Here is a 17,155-nt window from a genome sequence, read left to right on the forward strand (position 1 = left end):
TTACCGACCAACTTTGATCGGAAACATATTTTATTAATTTAATTTTACCGACCAAAGTTGATCGGTTTAACTAAATTATATTTTTTTATTAATTATCAAAATTAAAAAAAAACTGACCAACTTTGGTCGGTAATTGAAAATATATATATTTTTAAAATAATTAAAATTAAACATTACCGACCAACTATGGTCGGTAATCTCAACAGTGCAGGCAAAATACCGACTAAAGTTGGTCGGTAATGTTGAATTCTGGGAATTCAATGTTCATTAACCGACCAACTTTGGTCGGTATTTTGGAATAATTTATTTTTTTTATTAAAAACCGACCAACTTTGGTCGATTTTTCTGGGTTTAATTTTGGCATAAAATGCCTGTTTTGGCAGCTACACCACCTGCCAGTATACCAATACACCTAATAACAACAACAACAACAACAATAACAACAACACAACAACAACAACCAAAACATTCAATAAATACTTTAAAACTAACAAATTAAAGTTCAATTGAACATAAAAATCCAAAACCAAGTTAAAACTAATTACAACTAGTTCAAAACTGGTTCTATTTATCTAGTTCAAAGTATATAAAAGTCAAGGGGTATTTCTTACAACATCATCATCACCGTCTGATGAATTTTCATTTACAAGACGATATAGAGAACGGTCTTGTGGAGGACGGGAAGCACGATCACGGGGAGGACGGGAGGAACGATCACGAGCAGGACGGAAGGAACGATCACATGGAGGTCGACCCTCTGGAGATGACTCACGATATCGGGGCAACAGAAAAGCTCCACTAGATAGGAGAGTTCTGATCTGAGCTTGCATGCTAAGGAATTGAGCATCTCTAAGCCTTTCTCTTTCCTTGGCCGCTTCTAGCTCTGATGTGAGCTTTGTCACTGTCTCCCGCATAGCGGAGAGGCTCTCCCTATTAAGTTGCTCTCCTTGCGAGGAAGTCCCTATTCCTCGCATTCCACACTTATAGCGATGGAAGTTTTTAGTAGGAAGCTCGTATACCTTCCCCCATTTTGGACCGCCAACAGACTCCAACCATATTCTTTCAGCATCCTCGTCTGAAGGTTGGGTTGGCTCACCCGATTCACCAGCTGGATGACTACGGATGAATTCCTCTATGTTACTTTGGTAGCGACCCTATATTATTTTAAATTAAATCAGTATTTCAAATTTTTTATAAAAGTAAATTATAATACTTAAAGAAAATTAAAAGCTTACATATGCAGTCGAGGCCCGGTCCTCGACCCATCTATCTTGATCCTCCTCTTTCTTCTTCTTCACAATATGCGTCTCCTTGAATAGCTCATCATGACTCATTGGATGCCCATACTTCTTTTCCTGAAAATAAATTAATTTAGTTAATAAACAGAATAGATATACTTAGAAAAGTAAAATAATTTAAGCAATTACGTACCAATCTTCTTTTTATTGTCCCTAGGTTGATCGCACCTCCAGTGTTCAAGGAGCCTCCCTTCTCGGATGTGCGAGCTTTCTTTCCTTTTTCGCTCCTCTCTAAGAACTCTGCGGTAAGCCATTGCCTTTGCAAATCATTCCACAAATTCTCAAGTAACCAGTCAGGCCTCTTGTTCTTCTTTCTAGCATCCGAGAAAGCATCCGCCAATCTCTTGCGAGCTTTATGATGAAAATTTGCAGCCACTTCCGCGCTATAGCAGTCTTCCCATACACACTTGCTATGTATTTCAAAAGTTAAATATTAGATGAAAATATCATAATTATAAATTATTAAACTGTTTAAAAGAACATTTATACCTTAAATTGATTGAAAATTTACTCCTTCAGTGAGAATGGGCAATTAGTCCAAGTCGCATAAGGGCCATCATAAAGCTTTCTGATGGCATTGGTGATTATCTTCGTAGTCTTATTACCCGGCCTGAACCTGCGATTTAACAATAAAAACACATTAATATCTTAGTAAAAATGTTACAAATCAATAGACGCAAAAATAATGAATAACACTTACCCATCACCCTCTGGGACTATGATGATCCTGCCATATCGATCATAATGCACTACCTCGTCATCACCATCCGAAGCATGTGTATCAGAGGCATGTGAAGACGGTGTAGGCGGGTCAGAGCTACTGCCTCGCAGGCGAAGGCCTGCAATAGATGGAGTCGATGATGAAGATGGTTGTGATCCCTGTGACTGCGACATAGCTGGATGCGACCCAAGTGGATGTGATACCGATGGCTGTGACCCGAGTGGCTGTGACATGGATGGATGCGATCCATATGGCTGTGATATGTAGGGATGTGATCCATGTGGATGTGATGTAAATGGCTGCGATGCAGATGGTTGTGAGGCAGCTGGACTGTATGTCGGACGTATAGTCCTATGGCCCTGTGATGGAAGACTTGGTGTCTGAATGAAGGTGTACGGCTCGTGATGCTGTGGCAGCTCAGTATAGCCGTGTGGTGGAGGATAAGACATAGGCATCTCTGAAAAGGGTGGACAAGAGGGAGTATTATTTTCTACCCTCCTCTTTCCCTTCCTACCCTTTTCTCGACCCCGAGAACTAGTAGGGTCATTGTTACCTTGACCCTTGCCTGCCATCTGCATAATATAATACACATTTAGATTGAAACATATAAGAAATTAGCTATAAAACGAGAGTGCTTTAAAAAACCAACTTTTTAATCCTCATCGACGTATTGTTCCTCGTCCGAGAATTCTTCATCCTCACTTGTTTGATCTTCATCAGTTGATTCTTCGTCCTCATTTTCTATAATTGTTACTTCATTTATATCAACTTCTTCCAATATGCGTTCAGGATGTTCCAAATCATTTTCTAACTGATCGTCCACTATTTGGTGAACATTTAGATATCGTTTTGATATGCAACATCTAATACATTCTCGACTTCCACCCTACCTACAGGCTTAGTTTTTATTACAACCCACTAATCGGACTTATTCCGCCGCAATGGATAAGGAGCATAATACACTTGCCTAACGTTATGTGCAATTATGAAAGGATCATAGCGATCATACTCCCTCGTATGATTAACCTCAATTATGTTGTATTGGTTGTGTACTCTTGTACCTCTTGTTGGATTTGAGTCAAACCACTTGCATCTAAAGAGTATCAATTTCTTATATGGCCAACCTGTATATTCTAGTTGTAATATTTCTTTGATCACACCATAATAATCAATATCTCCAACTTGGTTGCCATTACCACCTTGAACCCACACCCCGCTGTTGTTGCTATTTTATTTTTAGAGCAATTCTCTGTATGAAACTTATAACCATTCACTACGTACTTAGATATTGTTGTGACCTGAAGCCCAGGTCCCCAAGATATATCTTTCAAAAATTGATTTACACCATTATTTGGATTATTTACCTACATAGTGTTAAAAAAATTCATAAGTTAGCACAACTTATGAATCAATTTTTATACATTCACTACAATATATATATATATATATATATATATATATATATATATATATATATATATATATATATATATATATATATATATATATATACACACACACACACTTACAAACTGTTTGAACCACGTATCAAATCTCGTATATACAACATCATGGCCAAATTGACCCACGAAGTGACTGTGACATATCAAATATTTTTAGTAGTTGCATCAATATGTAGTCACAGTAAATTTTATATTTTGATAACTAATAAATCAATACTTACTTGAGAAATGGTACAACTTCGGGACAATTTAGCAACACATGAAGTGTAGCTGACTTGTACTCCATATCACTCAAACTTCTCTTTCTAACATCCTTAGAACATCGGCCTGGTTGATTGAATATGGACATTGGTGGATATAATGGATCATTCACACATTCGACCGTGTGCCTATTGGGCCTATTCCTAGAACATGGCACGTTACTCTCAAAATAATAACAACAAAAATGTGCAGTTTCCTTTGCAAGATAGGCTTCGCATATAGATCCTTCAATCTTATTCCTCTGCTTAACAAATTGTTTGTATTTGCCAATTGTCCTACATAATGTCATGTTAGCCAAGAACATTCAAATAAAATAGAATATTACATCAAACTTATAATATTACCTCTCAAAGGGATACATCCATCTGCATTGAACAGGCCCTCCAAGTCGTGCCTCGTGTACAAGGTATATTGGAAGGTGTTCCATCACATCAAAGAAACCACATGGGAATATATTTTCCATTTTACTAGAAATTACACGGATGTTCTGGTTCATCCGAAGTAGGTTTTCTTCCCTTAATGTGGTAGAATACAAGTCTTTGAAAAACAAACTAATCTCTGTGATGGGTTTCCAGATTCTTTCAGGCAAATCACAAAATGCAATAGGCACTAAGGTCTCCATGAAAACATGGCAGTCATGACTTTTCAAATGGCTCAACTTCCCTACCTCCATATCTACTTTTTTTCCAAGATTCGACGCATAACCCTCAGGCATCTTTAATTTCGTAACCCAATCACAAATTTGTCATCTTTCCTCCAAAGTGAATGTGTAACTTGCTTTGGGCTTGAACACCTTACCATTATTTGCTGTCTGCAAGTATAATTTAGACCGCATGCAATATTCTTGTAAGTCCATTGTAGCCTTCGAGTTATCTTTTGTCTTACCTTTAACATCCATCACTGTGTTGAATAAATTATCAAAATAATTCTTCTCAATATGCATGACATCAAGGTTGTGTCGGAGAAGATTATCCTTCCAATAAGGCAACTCCCAAAATATACTCTGTTTCGTCCAATTATGATTAACACCATATCCAGGGAATCTATAAGGTGGAGCCTCAGTAACTTTACTGAAGTTCTGGACCCTCTCCCAAATTTCCTCACCTGAAAGTATCGGAGGTGGAGAATCATATTCCACTTTATTCTTTTTGAATGCATTTTTCATCCTTCTAAACTCATGATCATCAGGCAAGAATTGACGGTGACAATCAAACCATGATTGCTTTCGGCCATGTTTCAAAGTGAACGCTTTACTATTTTCCATGCAGTAAGGACAAGCTAGCTTCCCAGCAGTCATCCACCCAGACAACATTCCATACGCAGGAAAATTATTAATAGTCCACATTAAATTAGCACGCAAATTGAAATTCTGCTTGGTTGATATGTCATATGTTTCAACACCATCATACCACAATTATTTTAGCTCATCAATCAAAGGTTGCAAATATACATCAATCAAACTTTTCGGATTACGTGGACCGAGGATAATACAATTTAAGAATATATATAGACTAGTCATACACAACTCAGGTGGTATATTATAAGGTGTAAGAAAGACATGCCAACATGAATATGGTGTCGCAGATATAGAAAAAGGCGTGAAGCCATCCGCACACAGACCTAACCGAATGTTCCTTGGTTCACTAGCAAAATCTGGATATGTCCTATCAAAGTGCTTCCAAGCTTCTCCATCTGAAGGATGACACATAACACCAGGTGGTCTTCTATTTTCAAAGTGCCATCTCATATGAGGAGCAGAACTCATCGACGCATATAACCTCTTTAACCTAGGTATAAGAGGTAAATAATGCATCGCCTTGACAGCGACCATATTCCCGCTGGAAAGCCTCTTGAAACGAGGCTTTTCGCAAAATTTACAACTGTCTAAAGTTGCATCATCTTTATAATATAACATGCAACCATCTTCACAATAATCAATTCTCATTGACGAAAGTCCTAACTTAGAAACCAATCTCTTTGCCTTATAGAAATCACCAAGTAAGTTGATATTAGGGTCAACTAGTTCACTCATAAGGTCAATGAAAGAGTCCATAGCTGCTTGAGAAATATTCCAATCAGATTTGATACTTAGTAATCTAACTGCAACAGACAGCTCAGAGTGCGGACTTCCTTCACGTAGTGGATGACTAGCTTCCTCTAACTGTTCATAAAAATGTTTTGGGTCATCATTAGGAGTTTGTTCAACATTTTCATTGGGCTCACCCCGAAGTCACCCCCAAAAGCATCCGCAACCATATCCTGAATTCTAGAATCAAGATTTGTATTCTCTACCGACCTACTACTTTCACCAATAACCATGTTATGAAATATCCCACAGCTACCATCGATCTCTCCATGATTAGTCCACATAAAGTAATTTTCTATAAACCCCTTCCTATAAAGATGAAGCTTAACTTCCTCCGATATTTTAAACTTCATACAATCGCACCTGACACAAGGGCACCTAATTACTCTTTCACTTTGGTATGGTGGAAGTGACATTGCATGTCTAATAAAGTCATCAACCCCTTCTACAAAATCCTCCCGCAATCCCCGCCGATTAGGATAATTCCTATTGTACATCCACGTACGATGTTCCATCTATACAAATAAAACAAGAATAAATTAATTTATTCTATAATTATAAATTAATTATATCTTTTTTAGTTAATTCAAGATAATAATTGGCTCCTAATTACACCAATTTATATCCTAAAAGTTCAATTCATATCCAAAAGGTCCAATTCATATCTTAAAAGTTCAATTCATATCCTAAAAGTTCAATTCATAAGAACAAATCCTAAAAACTAAAATTTTAATTCATATCCTACGAGTTTAAACATAAACTAACTAAACTAAAGAAATTCAACCCATACCCTAAAAGTTCGATTCACAAGAATAAATTAATTTATTCTATAATTATAAATTAATTATATCTTTTTTAGTTAATTCAAGATAATAATTGGCTCCTAATTGCACCAATTTATATCCTAAAAGTTTAATTTATATCCAAATGGTCCAATTCATATCTTAAAAGTTCAATTCATATCCTAAAAGTTCAATTCACAAGAACAAATCCTAAAAACTAAAATTTCAATTCATATCCTACGAGTTTAAACATAAAACTAACTAAACTAAAGAAATTCAACCCATACCCTAAAAGTTCGATTCACAAGAACAAATTAATTTATTCTATAATTATAAATGAATTATATCTTTTTTAGTTAATTCAAGATAATAATTGGCTCCTAATTACACTAATTTATATCCTAAAAGTTCAATTCATATCCAAAAGGTCCAATTCATATCTTAAAAGTTCAATTCATATCCTAAAAGTTCAATTCACAAGAACAAATCCTAAAAACTAAAATTTCAATTCATATCCTACGAGTTTAAACATAAACTAACTAAACTAAAGAAATTCAACCCATACCCTAAAAGTTCGATTCACAAGAACAAATTAATTTATTCTACAATTATAAATTAATTATATCTTTTTAGTTAATTCAAGATAATAATTGGCTCCTAATTACACCAATTTATATCCTAAAAGTTTAATTTCATATCCAAAAGGTCCAATTTATATCTTAAAAGTTCAATTCATATCCTAAAAGTTCAATTCACAAGAACAAATCCTAAAAACTAAAATTTCAATTCATATCCTACGAGTTTAAACATAAACTAACTAAACTAAAGAAATTCAACCCATACCCTAAAAGTTCGATTCACAAGAACAAATTAATTTATTCTATAATTATAAATTAATTATATCTTTTTAGTTAATTCAAGATAATTATTTTTTTCTAATTACACAAATTTATATCCTAAAAGTTCAATTCATATCCAAAAGGTCCAATTCATATCTTAAAAGTTCAATTCGTATCCTAAAAGTTCAATTCACAAGAACAAATCCTAAAAACTAAAATTTCAATTCATATTCTACGAGTTTAAACATAAACTAACTAAACTAAAGAAATTCAACTCATACCCTAAAACTTCGATTCACAAGAACAAATCGTAAACCCTAGATTCTAACTAAACTATTCAAGACAATACAAAGTTAATAATTCAATTCTAACTAAACTATTCAAGACAATACAAACTCAAAATTGAAACACTCATCAATTTAAACTAATTCATAACTAATTGACTAATTAACAAAACTAATTAGTTAATAAAACTAATTAAAACAAGACCTAAACCCTAATCCTCAATAAAATGCAATGTTCAAATAATTGAAACACTAATCAATTGAAACTAATTCATAACTAATTAACAAAATCTAGAAATAATAAATAAATGGGTTGTAATTCAAACCTAGAATTTTTAGGAGATGGAGAAGGAGAGGGGCGGCAGTGGCAGTGGCAGCGGCGACGGCGACGGCTGGGCGGTGGCGACGCGGGGTGGGGAATGGAATTTATGTGAGGGAAATAGAGAAGGAGAGGGGAAGGTTTTGAGTGAGGGAACTAGAGAAGGAGAGGGGAAAATAAGAGAGAAATGGGGGTTCCCCTGTTTTTCAATTCTGATTTCAGAATTACCGACCAAAGTTGGTCGGTAATTTTGGTCGGTACATTAAGTGTTGACCGTTTGGTCGGTTTTTTTTAAAAAAAAATTAAATTCTTTTTTTTGTGTTTTTTTCTTCTTAAAATATTATAAACTATAAAAAAAATATTATAAACTACAAGCATTTATTTTATTTAACTATGCAATTATTATAAATAATTATAAACTATAAATATAATCTTTATAAATAATTATATTAACTATTTAATTTTCATAAATTATAACAGCATCTATCTAAGTAAATTTTCTAAGTTATAATTAAGTATGTGAGTAATTTCTCTCACACACACATATACTATATTGTAATTGATGCTAATAACTTCTTTTTTCATTCGTTCATCACTAATAATGCATGACATAGATTAATCGATATATAGGTCGAGACGTTTTTATGAATCATCGATTAATATTTATCGATACATCTAAGTAAGTTATAAGTCGATGAATCAATTTACAAATAGATATATTTGATGATAAAGTATATATACTAATTAGTATCTTCCCAAGTCTATCCCTAAAAGAACCCGACCCTGTGGTCCTAGCGCTTCGTGTTCTTATATATATATACGGCTATACCTATATATATATATATATATATATATATATATATATATATATATATATATATATATATATATATATATATACACACACACACACAAAAACACACTTCATTGTAATACTTTAACTATATATATAGCTTGTTATAGTATATGTTAGTGTGTATATATATATATAGCTTGTTAAAGTTTGATCATGTTTGACCTATTAATTTAACTCGTTTACTTAATACTAATAGCTTCTTTCGTTTATTTAATTTGTTAACTCGTTTACTTAATACTAATATATATATATATATATATGTCAAAGATGTTTAGTATTAATTCTTTTATTTTTCATTCATTCATCACTAATAATGCATGGCATAGCTAGATTAATCGATATAGGTCGAGACGTTTTGTTTTTACTATTAGTCGATATAGGTCAAACATTTTGTTTTTAATATTCATCGATGCATCTAAGTAAGTTATAAATCGATGAATCAATTTACAAATAGCATGTTATATATAGTATATGTTAGTGTATTCATTATTTGTATTATAAAAATGTTAACGAATTACATTTATATTATTTAGATAGTAAATATAAAAGTAATTCGAAAATTTGACCAATGTTGACGTAATAACCGACCAACTTTGGTCGGTTATTTTGCAGAAAATAATAATTACCGACCAAAGTTGGTCGGTAAATGCTTCCCCTACATTAACCGACCAACGTTGGTCGGTAATTTTAAATATAAATTCTTAAATATTATAAAACATTTTAAATAATAAAATAATTATTAAAAAGTTAAAAAATTGGATCCAGATTACAGATCAACGTTGGTCGGTAATCCAAAATTTTCTTGTCTGACCAGCTGGGTCAATTCGTTGACCAATTTACCGACCAACGTTGGTCGGTATTTAGTTTTTAAAAAAATATAATTTTTTTTTTTCCAGTTTCTATCCAACCTGGACGGTTTTTGGTCGCTTTGTTTGACCGACCAACGTTGGTCGGAAATATTTGATCGATTTTTAGCAGATTTTTAGTAGTGGTGTATGATAACGTCGCAGTTGATGATGGATCAAGAAAAGGCAGGAATGTGTTGAACTTGATTACGGTTTTAGCAAGCAGGTTATAATATCAAATTATGCTTTGTTATCTTTTCACTTTATATTTTCTAGAGCTTTGTTCTCCAAAATGTATGTAAATATTATGAAACTTTAATTTCTCGAACAAAAAATATGTTCTCGATTTTGATTTGCAACAGTATTGTAGCCGCACAAATAACAAAAAATTATGTCGGCCATGCGCCCGTGCATAGCTCGGGCATCACCCATCTAGTATACACTAATAAACCATCCAACAACAACCGAAACATCACCACATTGTAACAGTAGCACAAAGTGCTCCAATTTTTCACCAAGTAATCATGAATTTTCGGCCCTATAGGCACCCCCACCAAGCTTCATCACAAAATAATTCCAACACCATCAAGACACACCAAAAAATTATCCACACGCATAATAACAACGAAAAACCCACAAGTTTAAGTGCAATGTTTGGCCAAAAATTTTAAAAAAACAAATTAACTAAACGATTAGCAAAAATCAACTACCTAGGGTCAAGGAAATCAAACTAAAAATATCTAATTCTACAACTAAATGGTAAGAGAAAAAACTAAGAGAAGAGAAGAAGAACTTACCTTGATGAGTGATGGTGGTGGGAGAACTTGATTGGAAGAAATTTGAAGAAGAAGAAGAATGGGAAATTTGGGGTGAGTTAGAGAGGAGTGAATGAGAGATGTGGGAGAAGGGGAGGGGAGGGGGGCGGTTCTCAAACGGCGTTATTTATATATATATATATATATATATATATATATATATATATATATATATATATATATATATATATATATATATATATATATATTTTAATTTAAAGTTCTTTGTAGTATTATATCCTGCTTCTTGATCAAATATTGGGCTTTTTCAGAGAGCTATTTTCTGTCAGAAACAACATGTTGGCCTAGCGTGGCGCGCTAGGCCGTTTTCTCAGAGTTCCTATTTTTTTACTTTTTAACCCACGGTGTACACCTGACTCTATTATGTACTTATTTTGTGTCCAATTCATGTTTATACCTATCTAATCAAGTACCAAAACACCTAAACTCTAATAATCTTAATCTATAATTATCTAAACTATTCTATAAAAGCAAGGAAAAGGGTTAGAAGTAGTTCTGAGTTATAGTCGTCAGCTTGACTCCATCACTTAGGCTCATTTGATCACGATGCTAGAAGATTACTTGTCAAATCCTCCAACAAGTTATGGTTTCAACCTGTGCCCATTCACCTTAAAGCTTTCATTCCCTTCCTTATCTTGTATTTCAATGGCGCCATACGGTGAGACGTGTTTCACCACATATGGACCTGTCCATCTTGACTTGAATTTTCCAGAGAACAACCTAAGTCTACTATTGTATGGCAGAATTTTGTCCTCTTCATGAAACTCCTTTGGCTTAATCAGACAATCATGCCACCTCATTGTCTTTTCCTTAAAAATTCGCGCATTTTCATACGCATCCAGTCTAAATTCCGCCAATTCGTTCATCTGCGCCAACCTGTGTTCACATGCAAGATTAAGATCAAGATTAAGCATCTTAATTACCCAATAAGCTTTATGTTCTATCCCAACAGGTAGATCACACGATTTTTCATACACTAATTTGAACGGTGAAGTCCCTATGGTTGTTTTGAAAGCAGTTCTGTACGCCCATAAAGCTTCATCCAACTTTATAGACCAATCCTAACGAGAAGCACTAAACGTCTTTTCAAGAATTCGTTTAAGTTCACGGTTAGCCTGGGCATGGTACGAGGTTCCTGTTTTGTGTGTGACCCCATACTTAGACAACAATGCAGTGAACTGCTTGTTCACAAAGTGCGACCGATTGTCACTGATAATCACTCGAGGTGTCCCGAAGCGGGTAAAGATGTTCTTCCGTAAGAACTCATACACCAACCAAGCATCATTGGTCCTAGTAGGGATTGCTTCGACCCACTTAGAGACGTAGTCAACGGCTACTAGAATATACTCGTAAGAATGAGATGATGGGAACGGGCCATGAAGTCAATGCCAGCAGGTATTTTTAATCCGGCAGCAATGACAAACTTTTCTAGCACTGTTGCATTTCTGTTGGTGTATGTTATTTTTAATTGGTGGAAGAAATATTTATGTACTTGGACGGTTAAAGACTATAGGAAGGAACGATAGCAGTGGAACCTAGTGCCAGCAGGTATGCTTTGGGTATCACAAAAGGAAAGAAATAGCATGTGTTTTGAAAGAAAAGCAGAAGCCACTTTTGACTAAAAAATTAGCGTTTGAATTTAGTTGCTTTTTTGGTGTAAACTGAAAAGTTTATTGCTGTGATAGACTTTGCATTCAGGAGTAGCCTGAGTTGTGTATAGTTTTTGTACTCACCAGCATGGTCTTTGTGCTCGGCCAGTTAGAGTCATTTTCTGCATTTTACTGTGCACACAATTCATCTTTTCTATCACACAAGTTTGATTCTTTTGGTTGCAGATTTCTTGAAAGACTATTAATCCTTTATCCTGGTTCAAAAGGTTTGTTAATGCAACTTGTATGTTCTAGGAGAGTTGTTTATTGCTTATTATTAATCAAACTGCCAGTGCACACAAGTTCGCAGTTAGTAGTCCTATAACTTATGCATTTACTTTTGATGGTTCATTTGCAATAAGTAATGCATTTTCCCAACAGATATGGAACGTCTCCATTTACCCAAATTTTGTAAATACTCAAACCTAAAATCATGCCCAACAGAGCACGGAAGTTAAGCATGCTTGGATAAGAGTAGTACTGCGATGGTTGATAGAAATTAAATCACAAGACATACACAACAAGATTAATTAAAATCACAATCAGTGACAAAGCCATGAACTTAACATCTGTTACTTTATATTTGAAACTGGTTTGTAGCTTATATACAAGGTTAGGATTGACTTGTCAGTATCCAAAGGATTGTTTGTAGTTCTTTATTTCTTAGTAACAGGGTGTTTTCCTACGAAGGGGTGTGAGAGGTTGACATTGGAGGGCCTACGAAGAGGTAGAGGTAGGTCAAAGAAGAGGTGGAGAGAGGTGATTAGGCAAGACATGGCGCAGCTTAAGCTGACAGAGGACATGACCCTTGATAGGAAGGTATGAAGGTCGAATTAGGTTAGTAGAGTAGGTAGTCTAGAGTGTTCATAACAGAAGTATTGGCACGCAATCTCGCTTCCTGTTGGTAGTAAGTTTTATGACTAATCGTTGTTTTCTTTCATTGTTGAACACGTTAGTGTCTTGTTTTTATTCTGCTTTTATATGACTTTTTGGTACTGTCCCTTCTTGTCTCTATTTTCATTAATGCGGTGCTTATGCTTTCCTGAGCTAAGGGTCTATTGGAAACAAGCTATCTATCCTCACAAGGTAGGGATAAGGTCTGGATACACACTACCCTCTCCAGACCCCCACGGTGTGGGATAATACTGGGTATGTTGTTGTTGTAGTGTGTTTTACTGATCATCATTTAAAAATGATTGCTCTATATGTTTTGTGATTTCTATTCATGTTGCTTAATCCTGCTCATGTTTTTATAGTATGAACTATCAAAAGGAAATGCATAATTTGTAGGACTATTAACTGAACTTGTATGTTGTGTTATTAACAGGATGTAAGAACATGGAAAGAGCGAGTGTCTGCTGTATGATATCAGTTATGCAGGAAGGGACAATAGCAGATCTGTAGGAAGCTCCGTAAATCGGAGTATTCTTCCATCAATAATCAATTGCATCTCTCATGATGAAGAACTATTAAAAACTCCACTGACGAGTACAATCCTAAACTTGTCTATCACCTGCAGAGCAATTTGAAACATAAACTAACATTTGTCAAAGTATATTGCAATCAATACAAACCAGAAAAGACAAAAACTTATAGTTGAGAAAAGACAATTGAAGCGTGCTGAGAGGATCTTGGAAAGCTCAGGAACTCCTGTTCCATTTCAGCATTATCCTGAGACACATCACTCCCTACAAATCCGGCAGCAATGACAAACTTTTCTAGCACTGTTGCATTTTTGAGCAAATATTTTACTAATGGCAGTACAAATTTAATTTCACTTAATGGTCAAAGAAAGTTAATGAACTTGATGGTCTTCAGATGTGGCAATGAGCAATTAAAATTATGTGTATCAAACCTCCTGACCTGTTCATCCTCGTCAGTGTACCCTGACAGTAGGTCCTGTAGGAAAGACTCCACTATATTAACCAGTTATTCTCCTTAGATGGAAGTTGAAAGCCAAGGAGTTGATTGTGGATAAAATAAAAAGGTGATGCATTTTTAGATTCAAAGAGCATGTCAAGTGCTTAGCAAACGTTACAAAGTGGTACATGCAAACAACAAGAAAATGTTTCAGAGCTTCACTGAAGATGATCCTTATCTCTTTGTATAAAGGTGAGTACTATCCCTTGTTAAACATTTTTTTCTTACTACTACAAAAAAATTGACTGTAGAACTGGACGCATGAAAGAAGAATTTTGACAGTGACAACATGAAATTTCTATCAAAGCAACTCAAGTTGAACTATTTTCTTGAGGAAAATCAATTGAGAGAACCAAAAAGTTCCAACGCACGTCTTACACAAAAAAACAACAATAAGCACGCAGCTGCAGAGGATTTAACGGGACTAGAAAAGCAGAATTTGAACTATACATTACCTGGAGCAATTTCTATGAACATATAGAGAACTACTCACCTCGATGGACAAGCACTATAATAAAATGGTGCAAACTTGATCTAGGATTGGTAGAACTAAACACGGATGGCAGTTGCACACACGGACAATGTGGATCAGGTGGCATAATGAGTAACCCTTCTGGTAATATTATTTATGGCATATGCAGTCCCACTAGGCAATGGAACAAACAATACGCCAAGCATTTGCACCTCCCTATGAGTTTAAATGGTGTCTTGAACGTTGTATTAGAAATATTTGGGTGGACAATGACTCTTTACTTATTGTGAATGTGTCAAGGGAGTTGCAAAAATTTCTTGGCGTTATTAACCTATTGTTGAAGATACTAAAGAGTTGATTCAAGTGAGACACCTGTTGCAGAGAAGCCAATGGTGTGGCTGATTCTTTAGCTGGATACAGTCCACCTATTGGATGCAGAGAAGAAAATTTTCAGCTTTATGTCACTATAAAGAGAAGCTACAGGGCACTTAAGGGTTGACGACTGTCAGCTCCCTTCCTTCAGAATTTGACAGAAAGCGGAAGCTTACCTCCAATAATGCAACAAGATGAACTTCCTAGTTAGAACCTTTTGTGACCTCACTTTTTCGTTTTTAGGTTCTTATGGAAACAATGTACAGGGGAGCAAATCTCCAAAGGTTAGAAGCAATAGCCATTGGACCTTTTCAATCTTCTCTTTACTTGAGGATTGAACTGGTTGTATTTACCTTTCTTTGAAGAAGTAAGCCAGTCAAGTCTGCCTTTTTGTAAATTTTTATCATTATCTATGAAAAATGCCAAGTATGTGGTTTAAACTTAAAAAAGAGGACGTAAAAAAAGGTTTAAGAGTTTTTTCCTAAAGTACAAATATGTTGATATACATTGTCTTCTCTTTCCACTAATAGTTGTTTGACATTGATAACATGAAGTAACAAAAATAAAGGTCTAAAGGAAACTTACTCTTGGCCTGTCATCGTCCCAGTCAATGACTAATGTCTCAAGATCTGATGAATTCTGTAGAAAGCTGCAAATTCCAGGGAAGTCCAATGATTCCAAGTCTGTGTTAAGCTTTAAGAATTTCCGGCTTGATGGCGGAGACTGCCACCCTTTCAACTCCAATATGGAAAGGCACTTATAAACCAAATAGATAAACCACAATATGTCAAAATAAGGAAATGCGACATAGTTATCAAATGAAATGGAAATTGTTGAATAATTCATAAAAACAACTTGGACTATGCGACTGTTTTTCCACATCAAAGTGTTCAAGGTTGGTTTGGAAATCCGAAGATGGACTTTTCAAAATTTCAAAAAACCTGTTTACATGACTTAAAGAGTATGATCAATGTAAAACAATCCCAATTTAATTCAAAAAACCTGTTCTTTCCATAGCAAACATTTTACTATCGCAGTTCATCATCTAAGATTTTGTTCAAAAGGTCTTATTTCAATCACCTCACACTGTCCAACCAAATTGGCCATGAGAATGTAATTCTTTAGTACCTAACTGGTTACCCGATTATCCTAAGTAATGGCTTGTTAATGTTATTAAGCGGATGATTCAATATCAAATAAAAAGTCCCAAAACAACAACAAAATATTATCTGAATTTTGGATAGTGAAGTATGACTAAACCTCAATGCACCAAGGACCCAATTCAAGATTCTCGACATGGGCAACACTGTGAAGAAGTTCCTTCAAATAGTTACACTCCTTCTCCAAGTCGTGATTCCCAAAATCAAAAGTTAAACGAAGGACTGCAGTGACAAGTGAAGCCACATTTCCCTGCCGGATACGTATCTCATTGCAGTACCCCCAAATTTGCAAATTTTGAATAAAAGGGGCTAATATTTCGAGCCAAAGGTCAGGATTCTCATTTATGTAATCTTGTATGCTCAATTCTCTCAGCTTCACAGTGCTGATTTCCAAACGATGAATGCCCGAAACACTATCAAGTTTCAAGCATTCCAAGTTAGGGCAACCAGATAATAAATGAAGTTGTTCTCTAGGCTGGTGGATCATTGGTGCCTACCTTTGACACTTATCACATTTTCGAACGAATTCTTTAGTGTCCTTCTCCATATTCTTTAGTGAACTAGCGATTCGGCACCGGAGTGGTTCCCACAAGTACTTTCGTGAACTTCTAGTAGGACATAATTGGTGTCCCCTGGTACAATGTTCCATCCTCAGCCAATGTGAATCGAGCAGCTTTTGTTCGTAGAGCCTTCGATTCCTTAGGGTCCGATGGGAGCTTTGCATTTTTCAAATACTCAATATATTTATTCCTCCAATCCCAGTTAGGCTTGTGGATTTTATTTCAGCGTGACCTTCTTCGATTACTGACTTTTAGAGTTGAACGATAGTCCCCGAGCTGATTTCGTCGTCCTCGACTGATGATCCCAAATTTGCAAGGGCATCGACTTCACTGTTATATTCTCGAGGTACATGCTGCAAAGTCCATTCTTTAAAACGATGCAATGTCACTTGCAGCTTATCCAAATACCTTTGTATTCTATCCTCTCGAACC

At 35.1% G+C, this 17,155-nt stretch overlaps 2 protein-coding genes across 2 annotated transcripts; both read right to left on the reverse strand.

Moving 5' to 3' along the window:
* Positions 1-562: 562 nt before the first annotated feature.
* Positions 563-10,672, reverse strand: LOC142169872 (uncharacterized). The gene is made up of 6 exons (XM_075231812.1): positions 10,552-10,672; positions 1,999-2,591; positions 1,788-1,914; positions 1,432-1,708; positions 1,236-1,355; positions 563-1,154 (listed from the first exon to the last, which is right to left on the reverse strand). The coding sequence occupies exons 2-3, from the start codon at positions 2,589-2,591 to the stop codon at positions 1,806-1,808; spliced, it is 702 nt and encodes a 233-aa protein (XP_075087913.1). The 5' UTR covers positions 10,552-10,672; the 3' UTR covers positions 563-1,154; positions 1,236-1,355; positions 1,432-1,708; positions 1,788-1,805.
* A 499-nt stretch (positions 10,673-11,171) lies between these two features.
* On the reverse strand, positions 11,172-12,329 carry LOC107821363 (uncharacterized). Its single transcript, XM_075231401.1, has 2 exons — positions 12,324-12,329; positions 11,172-11,651 (listed from the first exon to the last, which is right to left on the reverse strand). The coding sequence occupies exons 1-2, from the start codon at positions 12,327-12,329 to the stop codon at positions 11,172-11,174; spliced, it is 486 nt and encodes a 161-aa protein (XP_075087502.1).
* Between the last annotated feature and the right edge of the window lie 4,826 nt (positions 12,330-17,155).

The sequence above is a fragment of the Nicotiana tabacum genome, chromosome 15 (assembly GCF_000715075.1).
Source record: "Nicotiana tabacum cultivar K326 chromosome 15, ASM71507v2, whole genome shotgun sequence".
Lineage (NCBI taxonomy): Eukaryota > Viridiplantae > Streptophyta > Magnoliopsida > Solanales > Solanaceae > Nicotiana > Nicotiana tabacum.